The sequence below is a fragment of the Nesoenas mayeri genome (assembly GCF_963082525.1).
Source record: "Nesoenas mayeri genome assembly, chromosome: 3".
Classification (NCBI taxonomy): Eukaryota; Metazoa; Chordata; class Aves; order Columbiformes; family Columbidae; genus Nesoenas; species Nesoenas mayeri.
The window spans coordinates 30884191-30903420 of record NC_137544.1 but is presented as its reverse complement, the minus strand read 5'-3'; the positions used below and the strand labels follow the sequence as shown (position 1 = coordinate 30903420).

The window sequence follows — 19230 nt, the reverse complement described above, 5'->3', positions numbered from 1 at the left end:
ATCTAAAGAATGCAAATTAACCCCTCCTCTCCTATAACTGTGCTTAGTTCTTAAAAAATCTTAAAAATCTTAACTTTTCTGCAGAGAAATTTGAGATTCAATCACTTTCAAATTAATTGAAATCACTGTTTTCATTAGCAGATCTGCAGGCTTCTCAGTTATGCTGTGACATACCAGAGCATTTGCCTATTTTCTTCCAAGTTTAAAACGCATCCAATTGTCAAAAATTCTTCCACTGTTTAAAAAAGACAGATGCCTATAAACATCATAATGTAATGGGAAGTGGATTCAGAATTTGGCCTCCACGTAACTTTCATAGGATGACTGTAAGTAGTTCTGGTTCAGAAAGCCCCACTGTTACAGAGAACCTGCTTTAAATATTCATGATTTATTTTGAAATTATTTTCTGAATTTTCACTTTCTTAGAGTCTTCCCCCCCAACCAGCAGGCCAGCTCATTTGACTTCTCCTCAGTGTTCTAGAAGCCACATATAATTCTTCGTGCAGTTTCCCTTTCTTGCTATCATAGATCAGAGGAGAAAGGTTCACAGGCTGCACCTGCGGGAAGCCACAAGGAGCTGCATACTGGATTACACTGATCAAAGAGACAGTAATATCTAAAATCTATTCCTTCAAGGACCATTGTGATAAATCAAATAACAGATACTGTGTTAGGGTTGACAGAGACAGGTTAGATAGGCACTCTGAAATTTCTCCAAATTTCACCTAAAATGCTTACAATGTCTCCCTTCTGGCCTTTAGATCCAGGGGTCCCAAGTAACCCTAGTAGTCTTGCATCACTCTGGGAAGAAGAATACAACCACAAAGATCAGAGAAAAGAACATGTCAACATTTATGTACAGTAAGAATTTATTTACCACAACAATTTCCTGTAATTTACCACCATATAAATTCAGAAATCCTAATTTACTACTAGAAAGGGATGCTAAATGCCTATGCAGTACATCTAAGTAATGTATTGCAGCAAAACATCCTTTGTCATGCATTCATACTCTAGTTAGGTGAGCAGAAGATGAAGAAAAGCATAAAAGGGAACTGTCTATGTTGAATAGTGCTGTGCAAATCCGTGATTTTTTTTTTCCTAGCTCAGTGCAAAGAACATGTTTCTACACTTATTATTACAGTACATTTATCAAGTATGTTAGAAAAGAACAATAAAAACAATTTCTTTCCTATGACAAGAACACAAGCTTTTTACTTTGGACCAGCATGAAACACGAAACAGAACCAATTTAAGTCTACTAAAACAGTGAGACAGAAGGAGAGGGGATGAGTATGATCAAAAGGATCCTCACACTGCCCCTCCAAGAAAACAGACAGATTTAAGGACCAGGGGTTCAGGTTGTATACTTGCTCAGGTTATTATTGCACGGCATCTATTTACTCTTTTGTATGAGGTAAAGACAGAATAAAATATAAAGCATTAGGTTTCCTCTTCACAAAGCCTGGCTCAGACTACCTAAGTGGAACATGTTTTTCTTTTAATGACAATGGAAAAAGCAATAAAACCAACGACCCTGAAAAATGAGCTTGGGTCTGGACTCAAGAAGTCCAAGCCCTAGAACACCTGCTACCGAGCTGCGTGGGACCTCTGAGCAAGCCAAACCAACCCCCATTGTCATGTTCCAGTTTCTGTATCTCTAAAATGGAAAAACATCATAATGAATGGAAGTGCCATTTACACTCTGTTAATATTTTCAGAAGTTGATAGCTGAATATAACCTGAATAAAATTAATTATTGTTTTATAAACATTAATGGCCTGAAGAATCTTCTTCGGTGTTTAGGGTTTGTACAACTGTTACTACCCTAATTATGAACATCAGCTGCAGAGTAAGAGGCAGATACCCAAAGAAGGGAACCTGATAATGGCTGAGAAGTAGTTGACCACCACTTGACTGGGAGCAATTTATGTGCCTGTTATTATTTCTTTTGCCTACATGGAAAGAAAAAAAGGGTACTAGACCAAATAATTATTTTTATGCTTTTTGCCTATTTATAGGTAATTTCCTCTTTACAACAAAATGTTAGTAAAATATGCAAAAGAAAAAAAGTCTTAGAAAAGTAATAATGAATAATTCAAGAATAATCTATAATTATTATAAATTATAATGATTTTGAAACATTTCCTGAGCAGATTGTGATGTAGTTTCAATTGCTTTGTGTTGTAGTTACATTTTTATTTTTATGCATTGGAGGACATTTTAGATTAAACTGATCTGTATGCCCCTTCCAAAGATATTAAGAAGCAGGTTTGGCTGAAGTGACCTTTTATCTATGCACAGAAAACCAGTAAATAAAAAGATGACAAGCAGAAGCCTTGAAAGCCCAGGCAAAGGATGATAAGAGAGGCCTGAGAGTGTATGAACACAAATCATGAGGCACCATTTACCAGTCACCGGAGAAAAGTAACCTGTAGAGTAGAATCTATTTATTCGCATAACGAAGAGAACAAAATACATGTATTGAACACATGCAAAGCATCTCATTTACCTTAAAAGTGCAAAAGACATACCACAAAGGAATATAATTGTTGTCACACACCTTGCAATAACAGGCACAAAGGAAGAATGAGGAAAGCAACTCTCCAGGTCTGTCTTCCACCTCATTACGGATCAATGCTACTACTTATCCTCATCAGGTTCCCCTCATCCTCATCAAAGAAAGACTGCTGATCCTGTTTCGCCATTCAGCACAACTTGCTGCTGCAATCAGCAATTGTATTTCTATTGCTCTCTTTCACTGTATACATGATCAAGTAAATTATGCTTCAAAGACTTGCACTCCAGCCTCTTTACACGATAAGGTGATTGATACTGAGCCAGAAAACACTCAGTTGCAATAAAGTATTTTAATACAATGTGCAGTTACAACTACTCATTGATACCATACAGAAATCAGAAGAATTGCAAATAATCTGCTAAGAAATAGAGAAATTATGCGAAAAAGTAATTATTAATTATGATGGGTCTTAAAATCTCTCTCACTGATCCCCCACATTTTCTGGTAGCAGTTTCCCATGATTCCTGGAAACACCAATGCAAAGCAGCCATACTAATGTCCTCAGGAAAAAAAAAAATATATATATTAAAATCTCCATAGCAACAAAAATGTGGTCACAATTTAAACAGTTTAAAAAAATAAACTGAAATAAGACATTGTGAGATCTTTGAGAACACACATAAAATGCTGGAAAATTACAAGACCATTTCCTGTGGTTTAAGGAATCTCAAAAACCTCAGTATACCACTGAAATATCATCTTCCAAATGCAAATAATTGAGGCATATTGCAAATTATATACTGGAATGTGAAAGATTGCTTGGTACCTCCAAGGCGTAGAGAGCAAAATCAGCACTCACCCTACTGTGTAAAAGTGTGGGGAAAAAAGGAAAGTTTCTGGTGGATACACCTGCCTAAACGAATAATCAATGGCAAAGCCAACAAGCTGTCCTTGTCGCTGATGACTTCTTTGACAACTTTGTCTTGTCCTTGATGGGAATACCCCATTCCCATAATAAAACGTATAGAAAATAATATGTTTGCTGTAGCAGTTGGAGACTTAAGTTGACTATAGAAGGATCTGAACATGTAGTTACAGAAAGTTTGTGTATTTAAAACCTGCTGCTTGGATCAGAAAGCCATCTCCTCTCTCATCTAAAACCAAACAGCATTTCCCTGTTGAACAGTTAATTGCTCATGACAGAGTCATTAAAATCTTCAAGCTAGACAGCTGAAGGAAGAATAAAGTTTGTAAACTGTACAAGATTTAAAAGATGATTAATTTATTGACACAGAGCAGCTGGTCTACATTTTTCCAGAATATTGTTAATTAGGAAATGTAAGACACTTTAGGAATTCTTAGACCCTTACAATGATAAGGAAACTGATTTTTGGAGACAGATGCTTCCCTGTTCCTGAAGATCAACACTGTCTGAATTTCCTTCTGCAGAATTAACCTTAAAGGGTCTATCAGGATAAAAGAGATTAATAGTCTAGAGGTGGGGAATGAGTTACAATAAATACGGTATTGATAGAGGAAACCGGTATCAGTGAAAGCTGTCTTTGATAGGAAAAAGAAACTGGTAAGAAAAAGGAAGGTATAAACCCAAAATACAGAAAACTTCAACACGTAGATATGAAGTGGTGCACCAAAACCAGAAAGTCTTCAGATGTGAAAATGTCCCTGTCACGAACAGCATATAGAACTATGCTTAATTCCCAGTGCATGTTCTAAGGTGATATACTGTTTTGGAATGGATTAAATATCAGAAATATGAAAGAAATCACTTCAGTGATAAAAGCAACTGGAAAGATGTTTGACATGAATTTCACTACAGAATCCCTATTCAAAAAAAGATTTTAGTACTCATCTGGGTATTTTATATAAGAAAAATATCCTGAATTCACCTGCTCTTTTGGTTATGCATTTTAATATTAAAATAAACGGATGCCTTCCAGGTCTGACCTGCATGACTTAAGGTGTGATACATGCAGCAAGCTTTGTATTAAGCAAATATTCCTGTAATAGTGCTTCATCAGTCTTTGAATAAAAAATTATTTTCTAATCGGATAAGTTACGTACCCGCTTTAGCGTCTATGAAGAAAACATGCATGATCTTTGAATTATGATCCCTTAAAACAGCAGACACTACCATTACTTAAATGATTTGTAAAATCAGTGACAAGAATTTAATTCACATGGAACATTGTCCTATGCAATTTTAATTTTTCCTATGAAGTTCTTGTAGCTGCAGGAGATTCTATACAATATTTTTCTTAATCTATAATACAAACGTAAGGCAAATTTTCCCCAGTTGCTAGCAGATCTTTAAGAATTATGCCTCCTTGTCTTTCTATTCTACTCTTAGGAACACAATAGACTAGGTGAAGAAAGAAGAAATGTCATATATGGTTTAGAGCAATTAGGTTTACAAGTGTGGAGCTGATGCTTTACACTAACAGCTAGATGGTCCACCCACCTCCTTTTTGCGTTATACCAGGCAAAAATACATGACTAGAAGATGGATGCGAAGTAAGACACGTGGCAGCAGGATAGATGGCACAGTAGGTATGTGACTGGAGTGTGGATTGAGCCTATACAGAGATGCAGAAAGGGGACAGGGAAGGATCTGCCTTTTGGATTAATTTGGAATGTGGTTCACAGGTATCAAAACTGTGGTCATTTCTACCTTAGGTACTTCTTAGGCATGAACACACAGACACACACACACACAGACACTACATCAAATCTCTGTACCTCATTATAATGCGTGTTCAATGAATCCAGAATTCCTTTTAGTCCAGAGGGACCCTATATGGAAAAACATGCAACAGACAGTCATTTTGATTGAACTTACGTTATGTTTACATATCCGTATTCAAAGAGCAGTGGTCACATAAAAGGGTTTAGATTTTTATTTGATTACACAGTAAATTGTTTCCTGTAAGTTCATTTCTTTTTTTCCAGGCACAGAGGGGAAGAAGAGTCAGTTTCTAAACTGCTGAGTTTTGAAAAATGGCAAAAAAAAAAAGGAGATAGCTACTTTGAGGATGCAAAACCCAAGGGTGGTATCTTTTGGCTCCTATCTAATCGTATTTTGAAGTTTTCTGACAAAGCATTTAAATTTGCTGTTATGATTTGCATTCTGACAGCAAAGTCTTCTCTAGCAAGATGAATCTGCTCTGTAGGAATGCACAGAATGGCAAACACAAAATTTTCCCACATGTAGAAGATCATTCTGCAAAACCCTGATGGCTCTCCTAACCAGTAAAGGTACTTCCCTGGAGGTACTGAACTTCAAAAACATGAGACACAGAACCCTGATTTTGATTCAACAGACAGACTGCTACTTCCTTCGGGAAAAAAATTCAATCTGATGGCAAGTAACTAATAAAAGAGAGACAATCACAAAGTTCCCATGGAGTGTGAAGGTATAAAAAAACTAGGAAGACAGTAGCCAAAGTGAAATCAAATAGATAAAAGTTGGCTAAATCAGTAAGACCTGGCATAACATAATTGGAGCATACCAAAACAAGACAGGTATGTTCTGAGACTTTATCACTACATTATAAAATATGATCCTATGTATTTTACTGAGATTACGTTGTTACAGAAATATAGTGGCACTGAAATATTAGGGGCCATTAGGAATTTTCGGAAGCCACACGGAACACCACAGGTGCCTCACTCCCTCTTTTATCCCCAACATCAGAAGAGATACAAAGGTGTAAATTATTTGATTCATTTTATTTTGCAAGTGAATTGTCACTTCAAAATTAAGTTGAAAAATAAATATAGTCATGATGTTTTGACTGAGATTCTCATCAACTAATTTCTGAAGTTAATGGAAAAATGTTTACTTCAATATCCGTTTTGGAAATCCAGAAGTGGGACGGAACCATGACAACACTGCCTAATTTTTAGATATCTCAGCTTCAATTCTGTAATCCTATAGTGTCAAATTGTTGAATCCAGGTTCTATAATCCTGCAAGCAGTCAAAACCAAGAATTTATTCTCCTCGCTAATTTTCCATCATGTTGTTTCTTTTACTGTTTTTCCACAAACAAAACTGCTGCAACCACACAACCCAGGAAGGATTGAATGCTCTATCTCCCACCAACCCCAAACTCTCAGATATTATTTGTACATAGAATAAATAATTTTTGACAAAATGGAAAGCCTTTGTACATGTCATGGCTTCGAAAAACAGACATAACCTCAAAAAATCTCAGAACTGTCTTGTGACCAAGTCAGTCAAGGGGAACTTAAGGCATTTGGGTTGCACTCTCGACTATACCACAGCCTTTATGTTACCAGAGGTTAACCCCCTCTCTGGTTTTAGTCTTTCCATTCTCAAAAATTGACACACATTTAACAATTTTATCTTTCATCATTCTTTCTAAAGTAAAATTAGTAAAACAAGTGTACAACAACAGAAAATACTTCTATTGAAGTGTGTTTTCCTAGTTTCTTCCTTCCTTTCCATGCTGTTTGTCTCCACTAACATAGCTGCATAATACACTCTGAAGTCTCTACAGACAAAAAAAGAAACAGTAGTATTGGTTTGCAAGTGGAGAACAATGAAATTAACTAGAGCTGAGGAGCTGCTGTACAGGCAATTTCTAGCTTTTGAATGAGAATTTTGCACATCTGCCACTTCAGATGTTTTTCAGATTTGATGCTTTGCAAACACCAATGAAAAGCTGACTCGAGCGGGGTTTCCTTTTTCTTTTTTAATATCAAGTTGTGTAATTGAGAGATGCGAAGCACACAAAGTCTACAGTTGCATGAATAAGAAAAGAACTGAAAATGTGTCCTGATTGTTTTCCAAAATTACAAACAGGTTTCAGATGTTATTTCTATAGACAAGGCAGGAATAGAAACACAGGTGCTTAAAAGGAAATAGCTCCAAACTGTGAAATTACTGGGGTTTATAATATACTTTTCTCACTTAACTTTTATAGTCCGTCTGCATTTCTGTAAAGATGAGACTGTTGAAAAAGTCTACCCAGTCTCACAGTTCATGCAGTAAAATGTGTAACAAGTAAATTGTACTGGTTGTATCTCAAGAACAGGCCATTTCAGAGATCTGCAAGTGACTCAGTGTAATCAGTTGTATCCATCTATTCCAGATCTGTGGCTGCCCGCTAAAGTAAAACACTGTTTTTCTTATTACTACAATGTAAAAAACCATGAAACTCATCAGTGCAGATGTGTGATATTGTATAAGTATTCCAAAGAGCAAATGAAAAGAATGATGAGGGCATGACGTATGCCACGATAAAATATGTTAAATAAATCACATTTTTATATGGATTTAAAAAACCCAAATGCATAGAAACAAACAATCTGGGCAATCCTTGCCGGCCATTCCTAGCTTACTAAGTAAGCATTTCCAATATTTTTCAAAAAGGCAGCAGAAAGTCCAGGAATACCAGAAATGCTACTGACAATTTTCACTTATCATTGCTTTAATTTTCTGTTTATTGTAATTAACTGATAACATTCATTCACTTTCAAAATATTGGTAGAGGAATGACAGTATTTCCTGAGGCAGAGGAAATGAGATTTCCAAGGCAAACTGCTGGCTACTTAAGATAACTACTTTAGTGGCCCTGACATACATGCTGAATAAAAAGAAACCAAAAGTGTATGGAATTAAATGAAGAAATTCAAGTAGCCTGCAAACATCTTCACTGCCTCACATGCAACACAAACAAAAATGAAGCGCTATTTTAATTTAAGACTTTAAGGAGTAACACAAATCTAATCTTCCAAGCAAGAATAGTTGTGAAGATAAAAGTTACAAAGTTCAGCCCCTAGAGAAGGTGAATGATGAACTAAATTATGAGCTTCAAGGGCTACAGCAATTGTGAAATAAATCGATTCTGGTTGCAAACACTACCTTTGGATGTGTTGTTAGAAAACAGCAGGTTTAAGAGGATGAATAATTGTGACTGCAGTTTAGCAACCTGTGATTTGGCAGATCCAAATTTTATTTCCCTGCTCTGCCACTGACAGATTCTTGGACAAGATGGCATTGTCTAAATCAGGTAGTCCTCATGCTTTGCAGCTTTAAAAACCAGCACTGACAGCACTTCCCTCCTGCCAAAGAGCAGCACTGGGCAGAAGTCACACTCGGACTCACCCCAAAGAACGCTGCTGTACCGGGAGAAGTCTGAAGCACAACTCTAGCTTGGCACTCTCTTTGTTTTTAAAAACAATCTGATGTCCCATGAAAAAGAGAACTATTCAGAAATGGAATTCCTTCAGTCATAACAGTTCCAGTAAGAGACAGTGAAAACTGGGACAGAAAATATAAAGTTAACCCTAAATGGAGAAATAAGTAAAACTCATTTTTCTGCCCTCTCACCTATGTAAATAGAAATAGCCAGCTGCTGATTTGTGCGTAAGTAAAAATAAAATAAAATAAAATAAAAAACCAACAACAAATCCATGCCGCAAGTCCCAAACCTCCCACAAATGACCACAATATGTAAAACAGTGCCAGACATCATGAAGCTAAGCAGGGCAAATAGAAAAATAAATTATCTTCTCTCAGAAATCCAAACAAAACCAGGCAGGTAGCAATTCTACAACCCTAGACCAGCAAAGCATTTCCTCTAAGTGAAGAGTGGAAAATTTGGCCTGTGCATCCTTAGGGTAACAACATACAAATACTAAGTTCAGACACTTTCCACACTTTTGCTTTTAAATACTGAAAAAAAAATGGGGTGGAAACTAGAAAGCCAATGTGTTATCCCTATGCAAAATAATCTCTGGTCTGCTGGTAACCTGTGCTGTGTTGCCAAGTCCTGTAGATATTTTTGCTATCAGCTATGGGAGAGGAAAGCTATCAGCTCAGTTCTGCAGTCAGATCAAAATGCTGTACTTACAATCTCACAGCTTCCTACTATGATTGTATTTCTTTTTGTTTCATAAAATCAGCATTTCAATTTCAGTGAAGAACCATGCAGAGCAGGATAACAGCACGTGAAAGAGACAGTATCTCTTTCAGAAGAGTTCAGAAGAAAATGCAAGAAAGAAAATGTCTGTAACAGATTTAAAGGGTACAGAGATTTTGATTTCACAATAATAATTTGCAGAATGCTTCTGAGACTGAAGTGAATCATTTATTTAACAGAAGCTTTAAATTGCTCTCTAGGATCCTTAAAAGGGGGAAGGGATCAAAAAGCACTAGAGGGAGCTGGTGTTCTACTGAACCCATTTGGATTCCTTGTTTTCAGTACAAATTGTTACCCACTGGAGTGAGACCAGTGTGAGCACACATCTCAGCTCTCCAGTACTGAAATAACAGAACAGTACTCAAAAACAACATGAGACAGCAAGGATGCAAACCATGAATTCTGAACCACAGGGGAATAACAGAACACTTCAAAAGTCTATAATATTTAATAAACCTTAAAAAGTACTAAAAGGAGCTGGTGATATCATCTGGGTATGCGTACAGAAATACTTTTTATAACCCTTGAATAAAAACCCTCATTGCCTCCTTGCCTTTTGTGGGCACAGCATTTGCTCCAGAAGGGAAAATGACATAAAAGAAAGGATAAGGGGAAAATGACACAAAGGAAAGGATACCTGGAAGAAGTTGCATAGAAGAGACCCATTTTATTACAACAGACTGGTTTCATGACTACTTGCCAATAGATCTATGTTTTTGACACTGACACTTGTTTCTTACTGAAGATGTGAAGATGATGTTAAAGGACTAGAAATTGACAACTAACATCATTTTTTCTGGAAAAAAAAAAATCCCCAGAAATTAGGTTAGGGGAAAAAAAAAAAAAAAGAAGGTACCGAGAGAGGGTTAGAAAAATCAGATAGTCTTATCTTATCAGATAAGAATATAAATATGTTATATTTATATTTTTATTAATGTTAATTTTATTATATTTATAATTTTATTAATTTAATTACTAAAAACTCACACTGCTTAGTAGTGCACAATTTAGAGCCCTTTTGACTGTTCAGAATGTGGTCTCATAATCCCTCCCTGCCCTTTTTTTTAGGGCTGTCTTTTAAACTAAATCTCCCAAGTATTACATCCCATCAACTGTTCACCAACTTCTTCCTCAAGGAGGCAGAATTTTCCTTCTTACAGGTTGTTTTTGTCATTGCTGAACACCTGCCCGCTCTTCTAATATCTAAATTAAGTACTTAATCTCATGGCATAAACTGATAGATAAATTAGGTAAATTTATTGATTTCAAACACACAGTGCGTGTAGCTACTCCAACAATTAATGACTGAATCTCCCTTTTCTCAAATACAAACGTCTTATTCTTCTGAATCATCAATCAAACACCAAACGTACTTTTTCTAGATCATTGTCAGTCAATGGTCAATCTGTTAAGCATTCTGTACCCTGTATATGCCAAATGTGAGACATCAACCACCCTGCAGGTGTGACACTTCTTTCACACTTTGGAGAGGCCAAAGTAAAGGCTGACAACATATTCATGTGCCACTAGCTGCTATTAGAAGAAAAAAGGTAACTGGAAGCACAGTCTAGCAAAATTTAATACATTTTGAGCCTTGAAAAAGAGAGGAGGAATGATGGATCATGTTAAAGTCTCCTTGGTATGTACAAGCCGTAGCACTTTAAATATGGGGATGCCATAAGTACACATTAACAGGTAATACAGCTTCTAGGGTGTGCTTTTTCTATGCTTTATATTCTCAGTCTTGGAAGAACACAAGATGCTGGTGAAGCTGTCTCCAAAGTAAGAACCACATCAAGCTAGTTATACCAGAAAACATATACCTTTAACCACAACAGGAATGCTTTTCTGCTGTGTATTGCTAAGCTACAGAGCTCCTTGTACAGATGCAGCCATGCTGACAAAGTTGAGCGTCCCGTTTGCTCTATGAAAATCTGAAACAGACCTCAGCAATAAAAGTGCAATTTATCCTTCACTCAGAATTTTTGGTATGTCTGTCAAGGATCATACATCTTCACAAGCCTGACCTGTCAGCAAATTTATGATGGCAGAAACCTGTAACAGAGCAGCAGCTTTTCACTGAGTCACAAAAAGCTAAGTAGATTAGGTCTAACATTGAGTTCTGCCATGGTGCATGGTTTTGTTTTGGTTTTCCTTTTAAAGGTCATTTTTTGCCATTTGTATTAAGAAAGATTCTGCATCACTCCTTTCCTCTGTTTGGACTTCTGCAGTACTGGTTCAGCATTAGGAAGCCCAAACTGTACGAAAGACTGAAATAAGCAAGGCTTCAATATGGCTATAGGCAGGGGAGAAGGGGGAGACAAAGGGATTTGTAACTATTTAGTTTTATGCAGCATAAATGAACTCTGTCATCAGCTCCTCTTTCTGAACACATTTGGCAAGGAAAGGGGGAGAAAATATAAAATTTATGCAGTTTTGGTTTTAGATGAGTTTAAGTGACATCTGTTTCATTTTACTGATTGTATCTCACACAGCAGTCCATTATTCTCTTCTCTACAAATCAGACTAGCTTTCCCTCAAAGTGAGGTCGAAGAATAAGAATCAAACGGTCTGCCATGGAAACTACTGGCCTTTACCTATTGCAGGTAAGCAGAAAAAGGAATTACGAAGTCTTTGTTTGATACTAAGAATGCAGAGCAGTAGAAGTTTACTTAATCCACAAATTGCTGATTTGTATTTGTGTGCAACAACATTTTTGCAATAAAAATATATATGGAATGTTACAAATATGATAAAATCTTCCTCTACCAAAGGAATACCATATTCATTCTAGGCTAAAACAGATCAATGCCTGACTTCAAGTTTGGAATAATGTATCACTTAAAAATAAATAAATAAATAAATTCCAGACATCTTAGATCTGAGCTAAATCCTTTAGTGCTTCAGATTACAAATCCTTCCAGAGAGTAACGTATTTCTTTATTTTTCTAATTATTCAGTAAACTCATTTGAACTACAGCTGAGTGCTCATTCCAGTGCTGGGTATAAACCCTCCCACCATTTAGAGAGTTGGCACATGCTTCACACGGTCCTTCATCTTTCAATTTATCCCCCCGAGACAGAAATTATCCCATCTTCTGCAGAGCATCACGCATTTTAGAAAGTGAATGAATGCACAGTATTCACATTTAGCATACATGGCCAGTCTTTCTTTGAAACGACAGACAATTTCTGCTTTCTCTACTGAAGTCTGCGTCTTGTTCTTTCCCTCCTGTGTAGTCCCTCATTTTTGTGGACCCAGTCCTTTCATCTTTGCGGTATCAAAAGGCTAGCAAGAGTAGCTGTTTGACACAGCAGAGTAAACAAACATCACTTGTTTTCAACTATAATTATGATCACATAACCTGCTATGAAAACGCTAACAAAGTTCCAAGATAGAGTGAAAATTTCCCATTCCCCTCATTAGTTACTCACGGGAGGTCCCGGTGGCCCCGGCTTTCCTGGGAGGCCTGGTTTGCCTCTCCTTCCCTGGAAACAAAAAAGAACAACAGACATTTACAAATGCTACAGCTAGTGACTTATTTGGAATTAATATTTTGTTTAAGAGAAGATTTATTGCCTTGCATATTAGCAAAAAATTAAAAAACTATCCAAAATGACTACTCTCAGTCACTGCAACACTATCCTATTAGAGTACTTTTAGGATTGTTTTTAATAATTATGAAAAACTATATTTGCATCAGTGTAACATCTACTGTCACATTTTAAAGCTGCATCTCAAACATGAGTGCACATGGATAGGGTTATAAACAAGGCATCTTGATGAGGTGTAAAAATATTATATTTTATCTAAATATACCAGAGCCTGCGATGTTAAACTGTGGTGCCGGACTTGCGCAGTACGTACATATGTGCAATATAACCCAATTAACAAACATCCATACCCTTTTCCAGGATATGATAACAAGTGGAAAAGTCCGTGATTTATTTGCAAAAACAATTCACCTTCCTCATGCAATTACTACCATCTGTGTATATAATGCCCATGCAAAACCATTTGTATGAAAACCTAAGGCCCATAAAAGGCTACTTAAGTGAATGGGAGACTTTTCACTCAGATTCTAAAAAAAACATGAACATGTAAATATTACAATTTTTTAGTAGAGAGCTCAGCTGAACATCTGCTGGTTTAACATATGCTTTTTTTTTTTTTTTTTTTAGGAAGATCAACATAAAAATTGAAGTAATTTACAGTAGTTTACATCTTTATCGAGAAGCTGAAATCTGAGGCATATTTTTTAGAAACAACAGCTGAGAACAACTAATATTTAGGTGTGATGGATTTAAAAAAAAAAAGTATGATATCCATTACAACTACATTTTTTGCTTGTGTATAGCAGATGTAAATTAACAAAAAGTATTATGAGGATGTCCTGGTGAAAACTTGGCTTAAGAAGTTAAAAAATGAAAACGCTTGCTGACAGCTCGCAGTTAACACATAGGGGTATTTCTGTAAGCTATGGCCCCTGCTTCTGCGTTTTATTAAATCATGATCTCACACAAACTGCAGCAGTAATCTAAGGAACAGAAAGTGAAATCTCAGCTTCGCTCTTTCCAGGTGAGAGCCCTGATCTGTAGGAAACCCCTCTCATGCTCTGCATCTCATGAATCTTGATCTGCACTGAGGGGAAACAAGATGATGACAGTAAGCATGGAAAAATCCCTCCTCCTCACACCCTGCAGCTCATTGGGGTAACCTCTTGCCCAGATGCCTGGGACACTCCTAAGAAGCAGGAGGTAGAGATTTGGAGAAGAACATAACATGTACACTGTCACCAGGGTTTTATGAAGATTCTCAGTCAGTCAGTGTGTTTTAAGGGCAGCATGAAAAAAAAAAAACAAAAACAAAACCAAAAACAACCAAGCACCTCAGCATATTTGCAGTGCCAAATTCCTGGGTCTTAACTAGCTGAGACATATGTTATGTGCTGAGCTGCTTAATCCTGCCAGTACTCGCACATGCAGGGCTGTAACTGGGGCAGCTGCTCAGGGTAACTTTTCAGAATGAAAATACAGTACAAGGTGCCTACACTGGGCTCAGGACTATACTGTCCCTTACCAGCCACCCCCAGTATGTCCTCTGATGTGTTGCTGACACTAAGCAGCCCTGAGATGACCCAGAGCTGGGAAGTCACCTGGGCTAGGAATGGCCCACAAAAATGTTGAGTTGTTTTTAACTTTGATCAGTTCACTGGGCAACTGAGTAGCTTGCCTGGTCTTAGAGACGAGACAGGACTGGGAAAGGTGCACACACATGAGGAAAGGGGGGCTGCTGTTAGCTACATCCAGACTTTTGGGCTGATTTCTACTTCAGAAATACAGCCGGAAACTAACATTTCCTGGCTTTTTTTGAAAAGCAGTAAACTTTCCTTAGAAAGTATGAAAAACAGATTGAGAGGCAATGATGTAAGTAATAAACAAAGATAAATTGCTTCATACTTTTAAAATAGTCTCTCTGAGTTAAAATGATCTATACTGTTGACTTCTTGAAGCACCTTCCTTTTCCTGTTTGGACTTATTTAAAGTATCCTGAGGATGACACTTAAAATCTCAGCAGTCTAAACAAAGTATCAAGGAAGTGTCAGGGGGAAGAAGGCAGAGCTTTGACTGGCAGACACAACTGTGAATAAGGTGTTAATTACACAGGAAAACATGCAGTATGTTGGGAAGGCAATTTTATCTCTACAAGATGATCCAAAATGTGATTTATGACATATTACAAAGCCAAAACTTAACAAACTTTCTGAAAAATCAGTTATTAAAAAAAAAAATAAAATAAGGAGAAGTTATTTTTCACTGTCAATTATTAATTACCAGAACATCTACCCAGTGAAACACAGAAAAACCACTTTGGCCTACCTTTCATATGACCATTACATTATTAGTCATTATACTACGTGCCATGTTTACAAAAAACCTGTAGAATAACCACACAGATTGGTATGAAGTATTTGCTTTTTCTAGAGGAACAAAAGTCCTTTTAATTTTTTTTTTTCCTCAAAAGCACCCTTCTATCACCCTATCTGATATTTTAATTTTAATGCAGAAATACATACAAGAGCACTACCTTTCAAACACAGATTTAAATGTGAGGAATACACACAACTCCACGTACTTGCCAGCACTCCTGCTTCTCTCTGACTTCCCAGCATCAGTATGGAAAAAATTAAAATATATCCTACAGTAAGAGTGTAACTAGAGAAAATGAGTTTATGTTTTGTTTAGGATAATTAGAAAAATTAGAAGAATGTTTTTGATAAGCCCATTATGGCCTTGCCTTGAGCAGACTGTGAGCCAGACTATGACTAAATATTTACAGTTTGATCCTGAGTCTTTCTTCTGGCAAGAAAGAAGTGAAAAACATCTCAGTGTCTTCTCTGGTTCATAGAGTGGGTTAGTGGAGAGCCACGTTTCTCATCTCCTGCTCCAAAGTGGGTCTTGACAGCTCCTGAAGAGCTTCGTTTGCTGCTTTACCGCTGGGCACAGGTCGGCAGCTGCCACAGGAGGTCCGTTACCTTAAATTAGTTGAGTTCACTGAACAAATATCAAGGTTCTAAAACTACTCAAAATATAAATAAATGTTGTAGGAATCACATACTTCCTTTAACTATACAAAAAACGCAATACCACTTAACGCTAGCTTAAAAAAGATAAGTGGTGTCAACAAGTTGTCTAATGCTACTCAGAATAATATCTAAAGAAAAGGAAACCAAAACAGTTGCTGGTTATTTCTTTTGTGCTGCATGTATTTTTGTTGGCAATCAATGCATTAAGAAGTTGTCTAAGTGTTACTGATACTGTATCCTGTCCCCTTGACTCATGAAATATCTGCTCTCAGCTAATTTGGACAGTCAGCTACTTTGGTCTTATCCATAGGAGAAACTTCAGCTACAATTCACACAAAAATCGTTCAAATAACTGCTTGTTCAGGGGCAAAAAAAAAAAGATAAAATATTAAAAATAAAGTAAATAAGAAATTATGTGCTTCAGCAAACCCCAGCTGAGTGCCTAAGTGAAGTACATGGTCAACTGCACTCTTTATTCCTCTCTTCCTTCATCCTTTCTGTTAATCAAAATGACTTGATGAGCTTTGCCTCACATTAGATGGAAAGCTGTTCAGAAGAGAGGCTCTGTGCATCCTTCCGTAAGCTTGTGCTCTTATTCTGACTGCCGCCCCTTGGCACTGCTGCAGGTCCAACACACAACGCAAGAATTCAAAGTCTATACTGCAACCCCTGCTGTATCATGTTGCATTCATCTATTCACGTACTTCTAACTATAGAAGAGTAAGATTGCTAATCCTAGTGTCTAAAAATAAATCACAGATTATTTTAGGATAAAATTGAGCAGATTTATGTAGGAACACTGACACGATACATAGAATTAATAATTTAAAGAACCCACACTTGAGTATGGAGGGAAAAGTTCCTAGAATAAGCCCGTGAGAATTTTCAAGGGAAACCGCTAATTAGCAGTTCCTGAAACACATCATCACATTTCAAAACAGGAACTAGCTCTAGAGAAAGAAGGAAGCTGGGCTTTAAAGTCTTAACTACTGTAGTTATTATGCAAGATTAATGAGCGTTATGTAACTTGTTTGCCAAGCTAAACTAAGATTCTTTCGAATAATCCTCAAAATCAGACTGATAAAGGGGCAGCTATACCCGAAGCAGGAGGCAGGTGGAAAGTCAGGACCCCTGTCTCAGAGTGCCCAACCCACGGACACCATGCCAGCCCCTTGGGCACCTAAATGCAGACACGTGAGTGGAGCTCAGGGCAGTTAGAAGACTATTATTTCTCCAGATACCCAAAGCTGCCACCAAGCAGCCAGGCAAATCCCAGTGCCCACACTAATTCAGAGTACAGAAAAGAGGCTTTCCTCTGTCTCAGTCCTCTAACTTGATATGCCTAGTCCCTGTAGACTTCCCAGTTTTCCCTCTCTGTCCATAGCCACAAGCCATGGCTTCTGGCAGCTCACCTGGAGCCTGCAGAGTTAGAACCAAATCTAACCCAGGGGAAACTCAACCCAGCCCGTCCCAGCACTGGTCACAGTCCTCTACTCCATGGTTTACCAGAAAAACCCTGTCAGGCTGCCATTTTAGGTGAAGGCAGGCAGACATCACATGGCAGTATCAGTAAGAAAGCCAGTTCAAGAGTTAATTGAAAACAGAAGATTAAAATTAATCATGAAGAACGGAGCAATCACCCACCCAACCCAGTTACACAACAGTGTGCATCTACCGATTGGTTGTGGGATGGGAGGAGGTTCTCCATGACCCAAATCAACTACGTGACAGTTCACAAAGTGAAAATTACAAATCTACAACAAATGCACAGTCTGAATACCAAGTCATTATTTTCCACTGTGCATTTAGCCAAAAATTTAGTAAAATTTAAAGAGAGCTTTGACATTTAACCACCTGAGTGCACAGCTAACATTATTAAAAGTTTTGTCATTAACTTTTGTAGTGTCACAATTGCACAAGATTTTTTTTTTTTAATCCTTAGAAATCTTATAGTATGGATATTCTTATTCCTAAACTAGAAACCTACATTGCAGTCAATGAAATCTTTTAAACTTCAGAAATACGGCATTAGGACTTGAACATAAAATTCCTTTTAAATCCTATTAACCTTGGCCTTGAGAATGTATTATGGTAACCAGTGTATTACAAATTAACCTCTGTATTAAATGTTAAACCTGAATAAACTCCCAGGAAATAAGTCCAGAAGGCAAGAAATTAAGCCGTTTACAGAAAACAAGTCAAAGTCTGCCTCTCATATCCCACTAAAGCCTTTCATAGAAACATGGCTCACAGAAGAACAGAGCACACAGACCATAATCCCTTTTTTCAGAGAGAAGTCACTAGGGAGCTCCTCGCTAAGGCAGGAGCATTCCCACACTCAGCCTTGGCTTTCTAATTTTAGGAATGATTTCAAATAAACTCTAGTTTCTTTGTATTAATAAATTTTTTTTTGGTATTAATAAAATTCTAAAAGAAAGCACCTAGTCAGATTATGTAATATTATCCAAATGCATTTAACAAACATCAAAAAAAGTCCTTAAACAGGCACAGTGCTCCCAAGAAGTGAAATGCCACGATGTATTTTGGCAACAAATCCCTAGAGAAAATCCATACCAATTTTTCAGGTGTATTCACAAAAGTGTATTTTAAATTCAAAATCACTTTGCAGAAACATTTTTCAACTACATTTAGATATCTTTAGAATGAATACCTTCATTTTAAATTATGAGAAACAATTTCATATTGTTTCATGATGCTATACCTTTTGCTAAGAGACATTACAAGAAAGTTTGATAATAGAGTATTTGGAAAGGAGCCTGAAAATTCTAAATGAGATCTTAAAAGTGAAATAATTTCTGCTATTCCTTTAAAAGTTAGATTTTTCCATTAAAAGTTAGATTTTTATTTCATCATGAAAAATAACAAAGAAATTTAAAAATGATAGAACTATTATCTAATTGACAAATCTGTCTTCAACGTTCTAAATTAGAACATTTTATACCTCATTGTTAAATGTCAAAGTGGGAAAAATAGATTTTTTTTTTTAAACTTTATCCTACCTTACTGGTTATTTACTTCACCTTTACGGTCAATAAACCATGGTAGAAAAGCTGAAAATTATCTCCACCTTTTATATCAACAATTTCTAGACTGTTAAATACCCAAGCGAAGGAACATAGAATCATAGAATAGTTT

General features: G+C 36.8%; 1 protein-coding gene across 1 annotated transcript in view; it reads right to left on the bottom strand.

Annotated features, from left to right (window-relative positions):
- The window catches only part of COL19A1 (collagen type XIX alpha 1 chain), a gene marked incomplete at its 3' end in the record, with an annotated part of 188045 nt that overhangs the window by 47264 nt on the left and 121551 nt on the right, over positions 1-19230 (bottom strand). Inside the window, exons 16-18 of the mRNA XM_080341240.1 lie at positions 12923-12976; positions 5279-5332; positions 739-801 (exon numbers count right to left, since the gene is read on the bottom strand). Coding sequence (XP_080197366.1) covers positions 739-801; positions 5279-5332; positions 12923-12976 — 171 coding nt within the window. The remainder of the gene's footprint in view (positions 1-738; positions 802-5278; positions 5333-12922; positions 12977-19230) is intronic.